At 40.6% G+C, this 17,698-nt stretch overlaps 1 protein-coding gene across 1 annotated transcript in view; it reads right to left on the bottom strand.

Annotated features, from left to right (window-relative positions):
- Positions 1 to 17,698, bottom strand: part of SETD2 (SET domain containing 2, histone lysine methyltransferase) — a 78,282-nt gene that overhangs the window by 30,420 nt on the left and 30,164 nt on the right. The window contains 3 exon segments of the mRNA XM_083877527.1: positions 10,897 to 11,541; positions 14,320 to 14,448; positions 15,779 to 15,913. Coding sequence (XP_083733653.1) covers positions 10,897 to 11,541; positions 14,320 to 14,448; positions 15,779 to 15,913 — 909 coding nt within the window.

Below are 17,698 nucleotides of genomic sequence, written 5' to 3'. Positions count from 1 at the left end.
ATCCATCCCAAAAAACTGGCCAGGAGGAAACCCAGAATCATGAACATGATCATGAACCAGGAAAAAAAGAAGAGATTTGTCCAAATTGCTCCATGGAAAGCAGATCTTGGTCACAGCAGGATGGGGAAAGTCCCAAGCAAAGCTGATTTTATTTTTGGAGCTGGAAGCTGCAGGACTCCTCACTCAATGGATCCATCCCAAAAAAATGGCCAGGAGGAAACCCAGAAAGCCCAAAATCCAAGATAATTCTGATCAAGGAGTGAACTCTGTGCTGATGGAGAGAAACTCCAGCTCCCGCTCCACGTGGGAAGGTGGAGGGAACTTTGAACCAGGAACAAATGGAGGGATTTGTCCAAATTGCTCCATGGAAAGCAGATCTTGGTCACAGCAGGATGGGGAAAGCCCCAAGCAAAGCTGATTTTATTTTTTGGGGCTGGAAGCTGCAGGACTCCTCAGTCAACGGATCCATCCCAAAAAACTGGCCAAGAGGAAACCCAGAATCATGAGCACGATCATGAACCAGGAAAAAAAGAAGAGAATTGTCCAAATTGCTCCATGGAAAGCAGACGGGGAAACTCCCAAGCAAATCTGATTTTATTTTTGGGACTGGAAGCTGCAGGACTCCGCAGTCAACAGATCCATCCCAAAAAACTGGCCGGGAAGAAACCCAGAAAGCCCAAAATCCAAAATAATTCTGATCAAGGAGTGAACTCTTTGCTCCTGGAGAGAAACTCCAGCACTCACTCCATGTTGGAAGGTGGAGGGAACTTTGAACCACAAAAAAAAGGAGAGATTTGTCCAAATTGCTCCATGGAAAGCAGACAGTGCTTGGAGCAGGATGGGGAAAGCCCCAAGCAAAGCTGATTTTATTTTTGGAGCTGGAAGCTGCAGGACTCCTCAGTCAACAGATCCATCCCAAAAAAATGGCCAGGAAGAAACCCAGGAAAGCCCAAAATCCAAAATAATTCTGATCAAGGAGTGAACTCTTTGCTCCTGGAGAGAAACTCCAGCTCCCGCTCCACGTGGGAAGGTGGAGGGAACTTTGAACCAGGAACAAATGGAGGGATTTGCCCAAATTGCTCCATGGAAAGCAGATGGGGAAACTCCCAAGCAAAACTGATTTTATTTTTGGGACTGGAAACTGCAGGACTCCTCAGTCAATGGAAACATCCCAAAAACCTGGCCAGGAGGAAACCCAGAATCATGAACATGGATCATGAACCAGGAACAAATGGAGAGATTTGCCCAAATTGCCCCATGGAAAGCAGATGGGGAAAGCCCCAAGCAAAGCTGATTTTATTTTTGGGGCTGGAAGCTGCAGGACTCCTCAGTCAACGGATCCATCCCAAAAAACTGGCCAGGAATAAACTCAGGAAGCCCAAAATCCAAAATAATTCTGATCAAGGAGTGAACTCTTTGCTCCTGGAGAGAAACTCCAGCACTCACTCCATGTTGGAAGGTGGAGGCAACTTTGAACCAGGAAAAAAAGGAGAGATTTGCCCAAATTGCTCCATGGAAAGCAGATGGTGCTTGGAGCAGGATGGGGAAAGCCCCAAGCAAAACTGATTTTATTTTTGGGGCTGGAAGCTGCAGGACTCCTCAGTCAACAGATCCATCCCAAAAAACTGGCCAGGAAGAAACCCAGAATCATGAACATGATCATGAACCAGGAACAAATGGAGAGATTTGCCCAAATTGCTCCATGGAAAGCAGATGGGGAAAGCCCCAAGAAAAGCTGATTTTATTTTTGGGACTGGAAGCTGCAGGACTCCTCAGTCAACGGATCCATCCCAAAAAACTAGCCAGGAATAAACTCAGGAAGCCCAAAATCCAAGATAATTCTGATCAGGGAGTGAACTCTGTAAACTCCAGCTCAGTGGAACCTCCAGCAGTCGCTCCACATGGGAAGGTGGAGGGAACTTTGAACCAGGAACAAAAGGAGAGATTTGTCCAAATTGCTCCATGGAAAGCAGATGGGGAAACTCCCAAGAAAAGCTGATTTTATTTTTGGAGCTGGAAGCTGCAGGACTCCTCACTCAATGGATCCATCCCAAAAAACTGGCCAGGAGGAAACCCAGAATCATGAACATGATCATGAACCAGGAACAAATGGAGAGATTTGTCCAAATTGCTCCATGGAAAGCAGATGGGGAAAGTCCCAAGCAAAGCTGATTTTATTTTTGGGACTGGAAGCTGCAGGACTCCTCAGTCAACGGATCCATCCCAAAAAAATGGCCGGGAAGAAACCCAGGAAAGCCCAAAATCCAAAATAATTATGATCAAGGCGTGAACTCTTTGCTCCTGGAGAGAAACTCCAGCACTCACTCCATGTTGGAAGGTGGAGGGAACTTTGAACCAGGAAAAAAAGGAGAAATTTGTCCAAATTGCTCCATGGAAAGCAGACAGTGCTTGGAGCAGGATGGGGAAAGCCCCAAGCAAAGCTGATTTTATTTTTGGGGCTGGAAGCTGCAGGACTCCTCAGTCAACAGATCCATCCCAAAAAACTGGCCAGGAGGAAACCCAGAATCATGAACATGATCATGAACCAGGAAAAAAAGAAGAGATTTGTCCAAATTGCCCCATGGAAAGCAGATCTTGGTCACAGCAGGATGGGGAAAGCCCCAAGAAAAGCTGATTTTATTTTTGGGGCTGGAAGCTGCAGGACTCCTCATCCCACGGGCTCCAAACGGCTCCCGGCGCGGCTTTGAAGGGATTGCAAGGAAAATTAAATGCAGGAGGAAAAATGACACGAGTTTGTTTGACACAGAGGAGGAGGAGGAGGGAAAAAAAAAATGGGATTTAGGCTGGTCAGCCTCAGGCACAACCCGGCCTTGGCCTGGGAAAGGGAGGAGAGCTGGGGATGGAGTCACAGCTCAAAGGATTCTGCAGTGGGAAAGGAGGATTGTGCCTCGATGGAACTTTCTCCTCAAATCTGTCCCTCATTCCCCAGTCATTCCTGAATTAATGGTTGGGTTTGATGGTCTGGGAGGTGTTTTCCAATCCTGGATGATTCCGTGAGTTTATCCTGTGATTCTGTGAGTTGTTGAAAGAACACAATGCAAACAAATCCATTCCCTACAAAAGCTGGATCTTCTCTTCTCCTTCTTTTCTCTTCTCTTTTCTCTTCTCTTTCCCTGTTCTCTTCTCTCCTTCTCTTCCCTTCTTTTCCCTTCTCTTCCCTTCCCTTCCGTTCTTTTCTCTTCCCTTTTCTCTTCTCTTCCTCTTCCCTTCTTCCCTTCCCCTTCTTTTCTCTTCTCTCTTCTCTTTCCCTTCTCTTTTCTCTCCCTCTTTCCCTTCTCCCTTCTCTTTCTCTTCCCTTTTCTCTTCTCCCTTCTCTTTCTCTTCTCTTTTCCCTTCTCTTCTCTTTTCCCTTCTCCCTTCCCTTCCCTTTTCTCTTCCCTTCCCTCTTTCTCTTTCTCTTCCCTTTTCTCTTTTTCCTTCTCTTTCTCTTCCCTTTTCTCTTCTCCCTTCTCTTTCTCTTCTCTTCTCCTTCATTTTCTCTTCTCCTTCTCTTCCCTTTTCTCTTCTTTTCTCTTCTCTCTTCTCTTCCCCTTTCTCTTCTCCTTCCCTTTCCCTTCTCTCTTCTCTTCCCTTTTCTCTTCCCTTTTCTCTTCTTTTCTCTTCCCTTCTCTTTTCTCTTCTCTTCCCTTCTTTTCTCTTCTCTTCCCTTTTCTCTTTTCTTTTCTCTTCTCTTTTCTCCCTTTTTCTCTTCTCTTCCCTTCTTTTCTCTTCCCCTTCTTTTCCCTTCTCTCTTCTCTTCTCCCTTCTCTTTCTCTTCCCTTTTCTCCCTTCTCTCTTCCCTTCTCCCTTCTTCTCTTCCCTTTTCTCTTCCCTTCCCTTTTCTCTTCTCTTCTCTTCTCTTCCCTTTTCTCTTCTCCCTTCTCTTCTCCTTCCTTTTCTCTTCTCCTTCTCTTCCCTTTTCTCTTCTTTTCTCTTCTCTCTCCTCTTCCCCTTTCTCTTCTCCTTCTCTTCCCTCTTCTCTTCCCTTTTCTCTTCTCCTTCCCTTTCCCTTCTCTCTCCTCTTTTCCCTTCTCTCTTCTCTTTTCCCTTCTTTTTCTCCTCTCTTTTCTTGTCTCATCTCATCTCATCTCTCCTCTCCCTCTCCCTGATCCCAAGGAATGGAGCAGACCAATAGGAAGGACCAACACCATGAAATCCCTGCCTGAAGGCCAGAAAATCCCACAGATTTGGGCCTGGCCGCTCCCCAATCCTATTGTTTCCCCCAACTACTCCTTGCTCTAAATTATATATTATAAATTATAAAATTCCTGATTAAATCAGGGGGATGTGTGTGCTGGAGCCAAAACCAGGCACTCCAGGATGGCTTCACTGAGAAAGGGACAGAAAAGAGCAGCTTCAAGGGCCTTCACCAGGATAAATCAGAGGAGATTTGGAAAGATCATCCCAAGGGAAAACAGGAACTCAGTTCAAGATGTCCCATTCAGGGTGAAATGGCCTCCAGGGGAGGTTCAGGTTGGATATTTTCCAGGGAAAATTCCTTCTGGAAAAGGTTTTCCAGCAGTGGAAAAGAGGAGAATCCCCATCCCTGGAAGGATTTAATTTAACATCCCTGTGGATGTGACACTTGGGGACAGTGGTGGCAGGGCTTTTCCAACCTCACCAATTCCCTGATTCCATGATTATTGTGGAATAATAAACTCCACTTTGGCCCAGGTCGGGGTGAGGACTCAGCCTTGAGCTCCGAGTCACCGCAAACGCTCACAAGGCCAGAAATATCCAATTAAAACCTTTCAAACCCAAGACTGGCTCTTCCAAAAGATTTTTTTTTTTTCCTAAAAGCAAGACCTTTTTTTCCTTCTCACAAGGAAAAAAGGTCTGTGGATCGTCAAAGTCATTCTGCCCTTTCCCAGAAGGTGAGAGCCTCCTCTGGGGTGGAAGAAAATTCCCAAATCTTGGCTCCACATGAGGCAAAGCAGCACCAAAACATCCTCCCTGTCCTTCGTCTCATCTCCTCAACCTCAACCCTCAATAAGAACATCGGGAAGAGCTTCCCAAGGTGGATTCCAGCGATTCCAAGAGCTCTGTTGTCCATCGTGTCGCCTCCGGCACGGATCAGCCTTACCTGATGGAAAAACCACATGGAACCAACCATTTCTGTGTGTGTGTGTGTGTGTGTGCCTTTTCCAGGTGTCCAGCAGCTTTTTCCAGGTGTCCAGCAGCCAATCTTGGACATCGGGAGGGAATTTTCAGCCCGGGATAAAACCATGAGTCGTTTCCTCGGAAAAGCAGAAACGACGCCCACGAGCCCCGGGCTGAAAACTCATCCCGTTGAGAACGTCAAGAGTGTTATTTGTGTGTGTGTGTGGAAAAAACCCTGAAAGGACTTTATGAGAGTCCTGTGTGTAGAGGTAGAGAAGAAAAATCAAGCTCACTTAATTCCTTTCAGGCCAGGAGCTGGAATTTTTCCCCCGGCGGAGCGACGACGTCCATTGCCGGCAATGGACGCAACCAAAATAACGTCGGCATGGCCGAGTTAAACCACCTCTGTCCTCCTTTCACCTATCACACTGCTCAGCTTCCCAACCATCTTCCCGGCTCTTGGCGCTACGTTCCTCTCCTTTCTTCCGCACGGAGTTGGAGAAAAGGAGCCCCTTGGTCAGCTCTGGCTGCCCCGGAGAAGCTGGATGGAAACGGTGGAAATTATAAGGCTGGAGAGAGGACAGGGCTAAAAGTCACCACGTTTTCAACCCTCCCGCCAACCCCAGCTGAGGCCAAGTGTTCCACCTCTCCAAAAAATCCCGGGTTTTTCCAAAGCTTGGAGGTGGTAGGAAAGGTATTATCCATCCATCCCCCTCTTTTCCAGCTTGGATTTGTCTTTTAGAGATCCGGGGTGGGATTTGGTGGGCGCTTTGTGAGGTGAGAGTTGGACAGAGGTAGTTGACTCCCAGAGCCGTGAAAAAGTTCCAGGATGGGATAAATTCCCAGCTCCCAGTTTTCCCTGTAATTGTTTTATAGGAGAGAAATGAGTTGCCACAATCCTGCTTTTTTTTGGGGTTGGATTTGCTTGGATTATTCATGAGATCCAATCCCATCCCTAAAACCAGACCATGACCTGAGGTTCATTAATAAATACACAGAGAAGATGAGAATTCACAATAAAAATATGGGAATGTGTCAGGAATCCACATCTAAAATATGGGAATGTGTCAGGAATCCACATCTAAAATATGGGAGAATGTGTCAGGAATTCACATCTAAAATATGGGAATGTGTCAGGAATCCAAATCTAAAATATGGGAATGTGTGAAGGATCCAAATCTAAAATATGGGAATGTGTGAAGGATCCAAATCTAAAATATGGGAATGTATCAGGAATTCACATCTAAAATATGGGAATGTATCAGGAATCCAAATCTAAAATATGGGAATGTGTCAGGAATCCACATCTAAAATATGGGAATGTGTCAGGAATCCACATCTAAAATATGGGAATGTGTCAGGAATCCAAAATATGGGAATGTGTCAGGAATCCACATCTAAAATATGGGAATGTGTCAAGAATCCAAATCTAAAATATGGGAATGTGTCAAGAATTCACATCTAAAATATGGGAATGTGTCAGGAATCCACATCCAAAATATGGGAATGTGTCAGGAATCCAAATCTAAAATATGGGAATGTGTGAGGAATCCACATCTAAAATATGGGAATGTGTCAGGAATCCACGTCTAAAATATGGGAATGTGTCAGGAATCCAAATCTAAAATATAGGAATGTGTCAAGAATTCACATCTAAAATATGGGAATGTGTCAGGAATCCAAATCTAAAATATGGGAATGTGTCAGGAATCCAAATCTAAAATATGGGAATGTGTCAAGAATTCACATCTAAAATATGGGAATGTGTCAGGAATCCAAATCTAAAATATGGGAATGTGTCAGGAATCCAAATCTAAAATATGGGAATGTGTCAAGAATCCAAAATATGGGAATGTGTCAGGAATCCACATCTAAAATATGGGAATGTGTCAGGAATCCAAAATATGGGAATGTGTCAGGAATCCAAAATATGGGAATGTGTCAGGAATCCAAATCTAAAATATGGGAATGTGTCAGGAATCCAAATCTAAAATATGGGAATGTGTCAGGAATCCAAATCTAAAATATGGGAATGTGTCAGGAATCCACATCTAAAATATGGGAATGTGTCAAGAATCCAAAATATGGGAATGTGTCAGGAATCCAAATCTAAAATATGGGAATGTGTCAGGAATCCACATCTAAAATATGGGAATGTGTCAGGAATCCAAATATAAAATATGGGAATGTGTCAGGAATCCACATCTAAAATATGGGAATGTGTCAGGAATCCACATCTAAAATATGGGAATGTGTCAGGAATCCACATCTAAAATATGGGAATGTGTCAGGAATCCAAAATATGGGAATGTGTCAGGAATCCACATCTAAAATATGGGAATGTGTCAAGAATCCAAATCTAAAATATGGGAATGTGTGAAGGATCCAAATCTAAAATATGGGAATGTGTCAGGACTCCGTGGTCCCACCACAACTTCTAGAAAAATTCTGTAAATTCCCAAGTTGAGCTTTTCCGAGCTCCAAAGGAAACACAAATCCTCTGAGGGTGACACCATCAGATCAAATTTGGTTTCATATCAATGTTTTGGGGGAGTTTTGTGTGAAATTTCACACGTTTTATTAGTATTTTATTAATATATTATTAATATTTTATTAATATTTTGTTACTATTTTTTTACTATTTTTTTCTATTTTTTCTATTTTTTTTCTATTTTTTTACTATTTTTTTTACTATTTTTTTACTATTTTATTACTATTTTATTAATATTTTGTTACTATTTTATTACTTTTTTTTTACTATTTTATTACTATTTTTTTTACTATTTTATTACTATTTTTTTTACTATTTTTTTACTATTTTTTTTACTATTTTATTACTATTTTTTTACTATTTTTTTACTATTTTTTTACTATTTTTTTTACTATTTTATTACTATTTTTTTACTATTTTTTTACTATTTTTTTACTATTTTTTTACTATTTTCTCTGTGCTGTTCCATGTACATGAGGATGGAAGGGAAGACAACTCCAAAGGAGCAACTCAGCCTGAATATCCAAAACAAATCTCCAAAAACCTGATTTAACTTTTAGTTTAAAACACGCTGGACTCGATCTTGGAAGTCTTTTCCAACCTCAACAATTCTCTTGGCAATGATGGAAAAATTTAATTCCCAATTTAATTTAATTCACAAATTCGACCTGACGGTGTCTCTTCGAGAGGAAAACCACAACGAGAGTTCTGCAAACTCAAATCTGGTAAATGATCAGATCCACTTGGAAAAAAGGAAGGAAAAAACACCAAATTACAACCCAACCTCTCTATAAAAATGTGATTTTCTCACTTTTTTTCCTTTTTTAAGATTTATTTTGGGTACAAATGATGGTGCCCAAAATCTGTGAATGTTCAGGAATATCTGATCCTCCTGAAAAATTCAGATTGAGGTCAAAAATCCTTGAATTCTCCCGGGAATCTCTGCATTTTTAAAATCCTGCTGTTTGCAGCTCCAGAAATGGCACAAGCAAAACTCAAGGTGAGGTTTCCACCTGCTCTGGTGCTGCAGCACAATTAACACTCGTTATTATTTTAATTACCCCCTTTCAGTCATTACTCATTATCGAAGTCAATGAGGAAATAAAACTCCTTAGCTCTGTGATGCACCAAAAAAAAAAAAAACATAAATTTGCTTAAAATTAATTACAATTAAAGCTGGGCTGGTGGTTGATTAAGAGAAAGGCAGAAGAGTTTCCAAATCCACACAAAGCTGGAATTGCAGCTTTAAACCTTTGAAATCCTGCTGGATCCTCACTGGGATTGGATTTATTAAAGAGGATCTCCCAGGCCTTGAATATAAGGAATAATATAAGGAATATAAGGAATATAAGGTCAAATATAAGGAATATAAGGAATATAAGGAATATAAGGTCAAATATAAGGAATATAAGGAATATAAGGAATATAAGGAATATAAGGAATATAAGGAATATAAGGTCAAATATAATGAATATAAGGAATATAAGGAATATAAGGAATATAAGGTCAAATATAAGGTCAAATATAAGGAATATAAGGAATATAAGGAATATAAGGTCAAATATAAGGAATATAAGGTCAAATATAAGGAATATAAGGAATATAAGGAATATAAGGAATATAAGGTCAAATATAAGGAATATAAGGAATATAAGGAATATAAGGAATATAAGGTCAAATATAAGGAATATAAGGAATATAAGGAATATAAGGAATATAAGGAATATAAGGAATATAAGGAATATAAGGAATATAAGGAATATAAGGTCAAATATAAGGAATATAAGGAATATAAGGAATATAAGGTCAAATATAAGGAATATAAGGAATATAAGGAATATAAGGAATATAAGGAATATAAGGAATATAAGGAATATAAGGAATATAAGGAATATAAGGAATATAAGGAATAAGGTCAAATAATCCATGGAATTTCATCCTACAGGAGCAGCAGATGAGTGAAGAGCTGCCAAAGATCTGAAAAAATTCAAGGAATGATCAAAGTGTTGAGTGGAGAGTGAGATCTACAGAATCACGGAATGGTTTGGATGGGGAGGGACCTTAACGGATCATCAAGTGTCACCCTCTGTGAAAAGGAGGGACATTTCCCGCTGTCCCAGGCTGATCCAAGTTCCAGCCTGGCTTTGGGCACTGCCAGGGATCCAGGAGCTTCTCTGGAAATTTCTGACAGGGTTTTTTCCCCCATCCTCAAAGGAGGAATTAATTCCTTCCCGTTACTGGAATATCATCCTACGTCCCATCAAGAAGAAGCTGCAGATCCCCGTGGCCACCTCTGGGACTCCAGAGGACAGATGGAGCCACCAAACCCTTCCCTGGATGAGATTTTCTGCTCCAGAAGACTTTGACAGGAACGAAACTTGGGAAATCCCAAATAATCCCTAAATCTGGGGCATTTCCAACTGCAAACACCCAGGGGTTGATCCAGCTCTGCCTCTGAGAGGACCTGGAATGGCCAACAGACCTTCTCTGGAGGCTCCACACGGGGCAGGTGAAAAACAAGAGGTTGAAAGGACAGGAAAAGTTGGGATAAAAGAATTCAGGGAATTCCAGAATTGAGAGAACCTTAAGGATCATCCAATTCCACTCCTTTCATGAGCAGGAGCACTTTCCATTATCCCAGGTTGCTCCAAGCCTTGTCCAACTTTGGATATTTCCAGGGATGGGGCATTGAGGAGCAGCCAAAACACTTCCAAGGATGGAATTGTGGAGCAGCTCTGCTCCACACGGGGTAGAGGAAAAACAAGAGGTTGAAAGGACAGGAAAAGTTGGGAAAACTGAATTCAGAGAATCCCAGAATTGGAGAGAACCTTAAGGATCATCCAATTCCACTCCTTGTCTTTGCAAGGGGCACTTTCCATGATCCCAGGTTGCTCCAAGCCTTGTCCAACTTTGGATATTTCCAGGGACGGGGCATTGAGGAGCAGCCAAAACACTTCCAAGGATGGAATTGAGGAGCAGACAATCCATAAATCTGTTTCAACACCCAAGAACACTCCTGGGGAACCTGAATCCCTCAGAGCTGCCCTTTCCCTGGACAACCCAAGAAACAAGATGATGGCTGAGCTGTCCTTGTGTGTCCAAACCCAACCACAGCTGTTGGTTTCATCAGCACCAGGACATTTCTCAGGGCAGTTGGCACCAGAGGATTTATATAGAAAGCACTTTTTGCGTCGAAAAAAAGTTATTTAGTTCCTAAATATTGACCAAAAAACATCGAACCAACCCCACCAAATCACCAAATCCACATTTTTTTAACTTAGTTCCAACTCGGAGCTGCCTCTTACCTTGAGCTCCTTCCAGCTGTCGAGCAGCCTGGTGGCCAAATCGCTGACGTCCACGATTTTATCCGTCTGCTCCTGGCTCCTCTCGCTCTCCACGTCGGAAACTCCTTCCTCCTCATCCTGGGACGGCGTTTCCATGGCCATGGGCTCCTCCAGCTTGGCTCCATTGCTTTCCTTCACCTCAGCCTCAGGTTCAGCCTCCAGCTCTGCAGATTTGCTGCTCTCCACCGGCGCCTCCACAGCGGTTTTGACATCCTCCTGCTGTTGCTGTTGTTGCTGCTCTCCCACCTCCATCGGCGCCGCCTCCAGCTGATCCAAATCCTCCTTCCCTTCCTTCCCTTCCAACTCGCTGGTTGTGTCGGAGATGGCGCTATCCATGCTGTTCTCACTGATGATTTTCAGCCTCCTGAAGACCAGTTTTTTGGGGGTATCGGCGTCGGGTTCCACGCCCTGCTTGGCCAGGAGCTCGGGGGTGTTGAGCGGGGTGTGGGCGCGCGACGTGTTTTCGCTGGAGTAACCGTCGCCCTCGCTGAGTTGAGGCACGGCGGTTTTGGTGCTCTGAGCCCAGCGTTGGATGATGGGCAGCACTTTGCTCTCCTCCAGCATGTTCTTGGTGGGGATGGGCAGCAGCTCCAGGGTTTTCATGATCTAAAAAGGGTGAGGAAATGTGAGGTGTGTGGTGGGATTTAAAGGTGTTGGCTGAGCGTGGAATAATTTGGTTTTTTTGAAGGATGAATTAACTCTGGAATATCGAGGTGGTTGTGGAGTCCCAGAATGGTTTGGGTGGGAAAGGATCATCAATTCCACCTCCTGCCATGAGCAGGGACACTTTTCACTATCCCAGGCTGCTCCAAGCCCCATCCAACCCAGCCTGGGACAATTCCAGGGGTGGAAAATCCACAATCTCTCTGAAAAACCTCACAGCCAAGAATTCCTTCCTAATATCCCACCTAAAATCTAAATATCTGATCTAACGATGGTCAGGAAAGTCCACAACCTCTCTGAACAACCTCACAGCCAAGAATTCCCTCCTAATATCCCATTTAAAATCTAAATATCTGATCTAACGATGGTCAGGAAAGTCCACCTAACGATGGTCAGGAAAGTCCACAACCTCTCTGAACAACCTCACAGCCAAGAATCCCTTCCTAATATCCCATTTAAAATCTAAATATCTGATCTAACGACGGTCAGGAAAGTCCACAACCTCTCTGAACAACCTCACAGCCAAGAATTCCTTCCTTATATCACATTTAAAATCTAAATATCTGATCTAACGATGGTCAGGAAAGTCCACAACCTCTATGAAAAACCTCACAGCCAAGAATTCCTTCCTAATATCCCATTTAAAATCTAAATATCTGATCTAACGATGGTCAGAGCTTGTGGGTGAGGAATTTTGGGAAGAATTTCTGCATGGAAAGGGCTGTTAAACATTGGAATGGGAGGTTTGGGTTATCGAGGAATATCGAGGTGGTTGTGGAGTCCCAGAATGGTTTGGGTGGGAAAGGATCATCAATTCCACCTCCTGCCATGAGCAGGGACACTTTTCACTATCCCAGGCTGCTCCAAGCCCCATCCAACCCAGCCTGGGACAATTCCAGGGATGGAAAGTCCACAACCTCTCTGAACAACCTCACAGCCAAGAATTCCTTCCTAATATCCCACCTAAAATCTAAATTTCTGATCTAACAATGGTCAGGAAAGTCCACAACCTCTCTGAACAACCTCACAGCCAAGAATCCCTTCCTAATATCCCATTTAAAATCTAAATATCTGATCTAACGATGGTCAGGAAAGTCCACAATCTCTCTGGTCAACCTCACAGCCAAGAATTCCTTCCTAATATCCCATTTAAAATCTAAATTTCTGATCTAACGACGGTCAGGAAAGTCCACAACCTCTCTGAACAACCTCACAGCCAAGAATTCCTTCCTAATATCCCATTTAAAATCTAAATATCTGATCTAATGATGGTCACAGATTGTGAGTGAGGGATTTTGGGAAGAATTTCTGCATGGAAAGGGCTGTTAAACATTGGAATGGGAGGTTTGGAGTGCCAGTTCCACTTCAGATTATCAGGATCTCAAAAATCCCCGTGAACTGCAAGAGTCAAAACCTTTAATTCTGGCTCGTGAAATTTGCCTCAGGAATTTAAGGAAAACCACAGGAGTAAATTCTTTCCGTTTATTAAGGATCTGCCTGAGGGGAGAAGTTTCAGGCCTGTAGTTCTGAGGTACCTGAGGTTGTTTTCCATGAATGCTTGGCATGGATTTGTATTAAAAAAAAAAAAAAAAAAAAAAAAGGAAGGAAAGGGAAAAAAGGGGGAAAAAACGGGAAAAAAAAGGGGGAAAAAAGGGGGAAAAAAAAGGGGAAAAAAAAAGGGGAAAAAAGGGAAAAAAAAAAGGGAAAAAAAATGGAAAAAAAAATTGAAAAAAAAAGGGGGGGAAAAAGGGGGGGGAAAAAAGGGGGAAAAAAAAGGGAGGGGAAAAAAGGGGGAAAAAAGGGGGAAAAAAGGGGGGAAAAAGGGGGGAAAAAAGGGGGGAAAAAAGGGGGGAAAAAAGGGGGGGAAAAGGGGGGGAAAAAAGGGGGGAAAAAAGGGGGGAAAAAAGGGGGGAAAAAAGGGGGGAAAAAAGGGGGAAAAAAGGGGGAAAAAAGGGGGGAAAAAAGGGGGGAAAAAAGGGGGGAAAAAAGGGGGGAAAAAAGGGGGGAAAAAAGGGGGGGAAAAAGGGGGGGAAAAAAGGGGGGAAAAAAGGGGGGAAAAAAGGGGGGAAAAAAGGGGGAAAAAAGGGGGAAAAAAGGGGGGAAAAAAGGGGGGAAAAAGGGGGGAAAAAGGGGGGAAAAAGGGGGGAAAAAAGGGGGAAAAAAGGGGGAAAAAAGGGGGAAAAAAGGGGAAAAAGGGGGAAAAAGGGGGAAAAAGGGGGAAAAAGGGGGAAAAAGGGGGAAAAAGGGGGAAAAAGGGGGAAAAAGGGGGAAAAAGGGGGGAAAAAGAGGGGGAAAAAAGAGGGGGAAAAAAGAGGGGGAAAAAAGAGGGGGAAAAAAGAGGGGGAAAAAAGAGGGGGAAAAAAGAGGGGGAAAAAAGAGGGGGAAAAAAGAGGGGGAAAAAAGAGGGGGAAAAAAGGGGGAAAAAAAAGGGGGAAAAAAAGGGGGAAAAAAAGGGGGGAAAAAAGGGGGGAAAAAAGGGGGGAAAAAGGGGGGAAAAAGGGGGGAAAAAGGGGGGAAAAAGGGGGAAAAAAGGGGGAAAAAAGGGGGAAAAAAGGGGGAAAAAAAAGGAAAAAAAAAAAAAGGAAAAAAAAAGAAAAAAAAAAAAGGAAAAAAAAGGGAAAAGAAAAGGAGTCCTTGTGATCCTGAACATGATGAAGGTGAGTGGCTGGGTCTGATCTTAAAGAGCTTTTCCCACCTGGAATATTGCAGGGAATCACTGACCTCCAGCTGCAGTTTCAGGTTGTTGGTTGTGCTCCCTCTGGCATCCCCCAGCTCCGTCATCCAGATCCAGAGCAGGGACAGGCCGTGACACTCCAGGAAGGATTTCAGGCAGGATTGGGAGTGTGTGTTCTGGGGGGGAAAAAATTTGGGAACAGTCAGAGATTTCCAGGTGAAAAATATGGAAAATTGTTCCACTGGGATCGTGGTTAAAGTTATGGGAGAGACAGAATTTGGCACTTGAGGAGGTTTAAGGTGATTTGAGTGGTTGGAATTGCTGGGATTGGAGCAGGGATGGAATATAATTCATAAAGAATAATTCATAAAGAATAATTCATAAATAATGATTTATAAATAATGATTTATAAATAATGATTCATAAATAATAATTCCGAAATATTAATCCAGAAATAATAATTCATAAATAATAATTCATAAAGAATAATTCATAAAGAATAATTCATAAATAATAATTCATAAATAATAAGGAATAAATAATAAGGAATAAATAATAAGGAATAAATAATAATTCATAAGTAATAAGGAATAAATAATAAGGAAAAGATAATAAGGAAAAAATAATAAGGAAAAGATAATAAGGAAAAGATAATAAGGAATAGATAATAAGGAATAAATAGTAAGGAATAAATAATTCATAAATAATAATTCATAAATAATAATTCATAAATGATAAGGAAAAATAATAAGGAAAAATAATAATTCATAAATAATAAGGAAAAAATAATAATTCATAAATAATAATTCATAAATAATGAGGAATAAATAATAAGGAAAAATAATAAGGAAAAAATAATAAGGAAAAAATAATAAGGAAAAAATAATAAGGAAAAAATAAAAAGGAAAAAATAAAAAGGAAAAAATAAGGAAAAAATAATAATTCATAAATAATAATTCATAAATAATAAGGAAAAATAATAAGGAAAAAATAATAAGGAAAAAATAATAAGGAAAAATAATAAGGAATAAATAATAAGGAATAAATAATAAGGAATAAATAATAAGGAAAAATAATAATTCATAAATAATAAGGAATAAATAATAATTCATAAATAATAAGGAATAAATAATAATTCATAAATAATAATTCATAAATAATAAGGGAAAAATAATAAGGGAAAAATAATAAGGGAAAAATAATAAGGGAAAAATAATAAGGAAAAAATAATAATTTATAAATAATAATTCATAAAGAATAAAGAATAAATAATAAGGAATAAATAATAAGGAATAAATAATAATTCATAATTAATAAGGAATAAATAATAAGGAATAAATAATAATTCATAAATAATAAGGAATAAAACGGATCCTGGAGATGTTCAGCTGAGCTTGAGCTGCAGGAAAAACCCCAGAATTTGCTCCCACACTCCCCTTTTTCCCCAAATGACAAATATCCCTGGAGCAGGACGTGGATCCCTCCCTTTCTGAGGCTGTTCCTCACCTGGATGAGTTTGAGGCAGGTGAGTTTCTGCTCCAGGGTTTCGATTCGCACCATGAGACGGGACAAACTCAGCACCTGGTTTTTATCAGAGAGACCCTCCCCGTTCTCCAGAAGAGCCTCCAGCTCCCCGTCCACCTGTACAGACAAAAAAATATAAAAATTCTCAGCCCCAAGAGAGGGAATTCCCTGATTTCAGACTCTGTTTTCTCTAAGGAATGGCAGGTTTTTAGTTTTGGTGGAAATTCTCCTGGTGGTTGCACTAAAATCCTCCCAGGGCTGAGTTTGTCTTTTTATACAGGAAAAAAAATATCTGAGAAATTATTTCTAAGTGGAGACTAAGTTTCTTCTCCCAGTCCTGAGTTTGACTTTTCGTGCAGAAAAAAAAAATCTGAGAAATTATCTTTAAGTGCAGGTTAAGTTTCTTCTCCCAGTGCTGAGTTTGTCTTTTCATGCAGGAAAAAAACTGAGAAATTTTCTCTGAGTGCAGGTTAAGTTTCTTCTCCCAGTCCTGAGTTTGACTTTTCGTGCAGAAAAAAAAAATCTGAGAAATTATCTTTAAGTGTAGGTTAAGTTTTTTCTCCCAGTGCTGAGTTTGTCTTTTCATGCAAGAAAAAAATTGAGAAATTTTCTCTAAGTGCAGGTTAAGTTTCTTCTCCTAGTCCTCAGTTTGTCTTTTCATGTAGGAAAAAAAATCTGAAAAAATATCTTTAAGTGCAGGTTAAGTTTTTCCTCCCAGTCCTGAGTTTGTCTTTTCATGCAGGAAAAAAACTGAGAAATTTTCTCTGAGTGCAGGTTAAGTTTTTTCTCCCAGTCTTGAGTTTGTCTTTTCATGCAGGAAAAAAACTGAGAAATTTTCTCTGAGTGCAGGTTAAGTTTTTTCTCCCAGTGCTGAGTTTGACTCTTCATGCAGAAAAAAAAAAAAATCTGAGAAATTATCTTTAAGTGCAGGTTAAGTTTTTTCTCCCAGTCCTGAGTTTGACTTTTTATGCAGGAAAAAAAAAATTTGAGAAATTATCTCTAAGTGCAGGTTAAGATTCTTCTCCCAGTCCTGAGTTTGACTCTTCATGCAGAAAAAAAAAAAAATCTGAGAAATTTTCTCTAAGTGCAGGTTAAGTTTTTTCTCCCAGTCCTGAGTTTGTCTGTTCATGTAGGAAAAAAAAAATCGGAGAAATTATCTTTAAATGCAGGTTAAGTTTTTTCTCCCAGTCCTCAGTTTGTCTTTTCATGCAGGAAAAAAATCTGAGAAATTTTCTCTGAATGCAAGTTAAGATTCTTCTCCCAGTTCTGTGTTTGACTTTCCGTGCAGGAAAAAAAACCCTGAGAAATTTTCTCCAAGTGCAGTTTAAGTTTCTTCTCTCAGTCCTGAGTTTGTCTTTTCATGCAGGAAAAAAAATCTGAAAAATTTTCTCTAAGTGTAGGTTAAGATTCTTCTCCCAGTCCTGAGTTTGACTTTTCATGCAGGAAAAAAAAAACTAATTATCTTAAATTAATTATCTTTAAGTGCAGGTCAAGTTTCTTCTTTATATTCTAAATTCTATATTTTTTTATATAAATTTATAATGACTTATGGATTATGAACTGCAACAGATTTATAATTTTTACAACCAGAGATTCCCTCTCTACATGGAATATCACCTCTAATTTAGTGAATAAATAAGTGAATAATAGTGAATAAATAAATAATAATTGTTTTAAAACACCCAAAAAATGATTTAAGAATTATTTCTTGGCTTCCTCACTCTCTAGAAATGATTTAGGAATTATTTCTTGGTTTCTTCACTCTCTGATACAGCAAATAAAAACAAAACTGGCATTTTTAAACTTCCCAAAAGAATCAGGAATAAATTTTCTCTGTAGGAACAGAGCTTTGTCTCGTCAAGGACGGAATAATTACAATTTACAGGAATTAAAGAGGAGCCT

This window comes from Zosterops lateralis (assembly GCF_965231275.1).
Source record: "Zosterops lateralis genome assembly, chromosome: 1".
NCBI classification, from domain to species: Eukaryota; Metazoa; Chordata; class Aves; order Passeriformes; family Zosteropidae; genus Zosterops; species Zosterops lateralis.
Note: the sequence above shows the minus strand (reverse complement) of the source record. Positions and strands in the feature narration are given on the sequence as shown.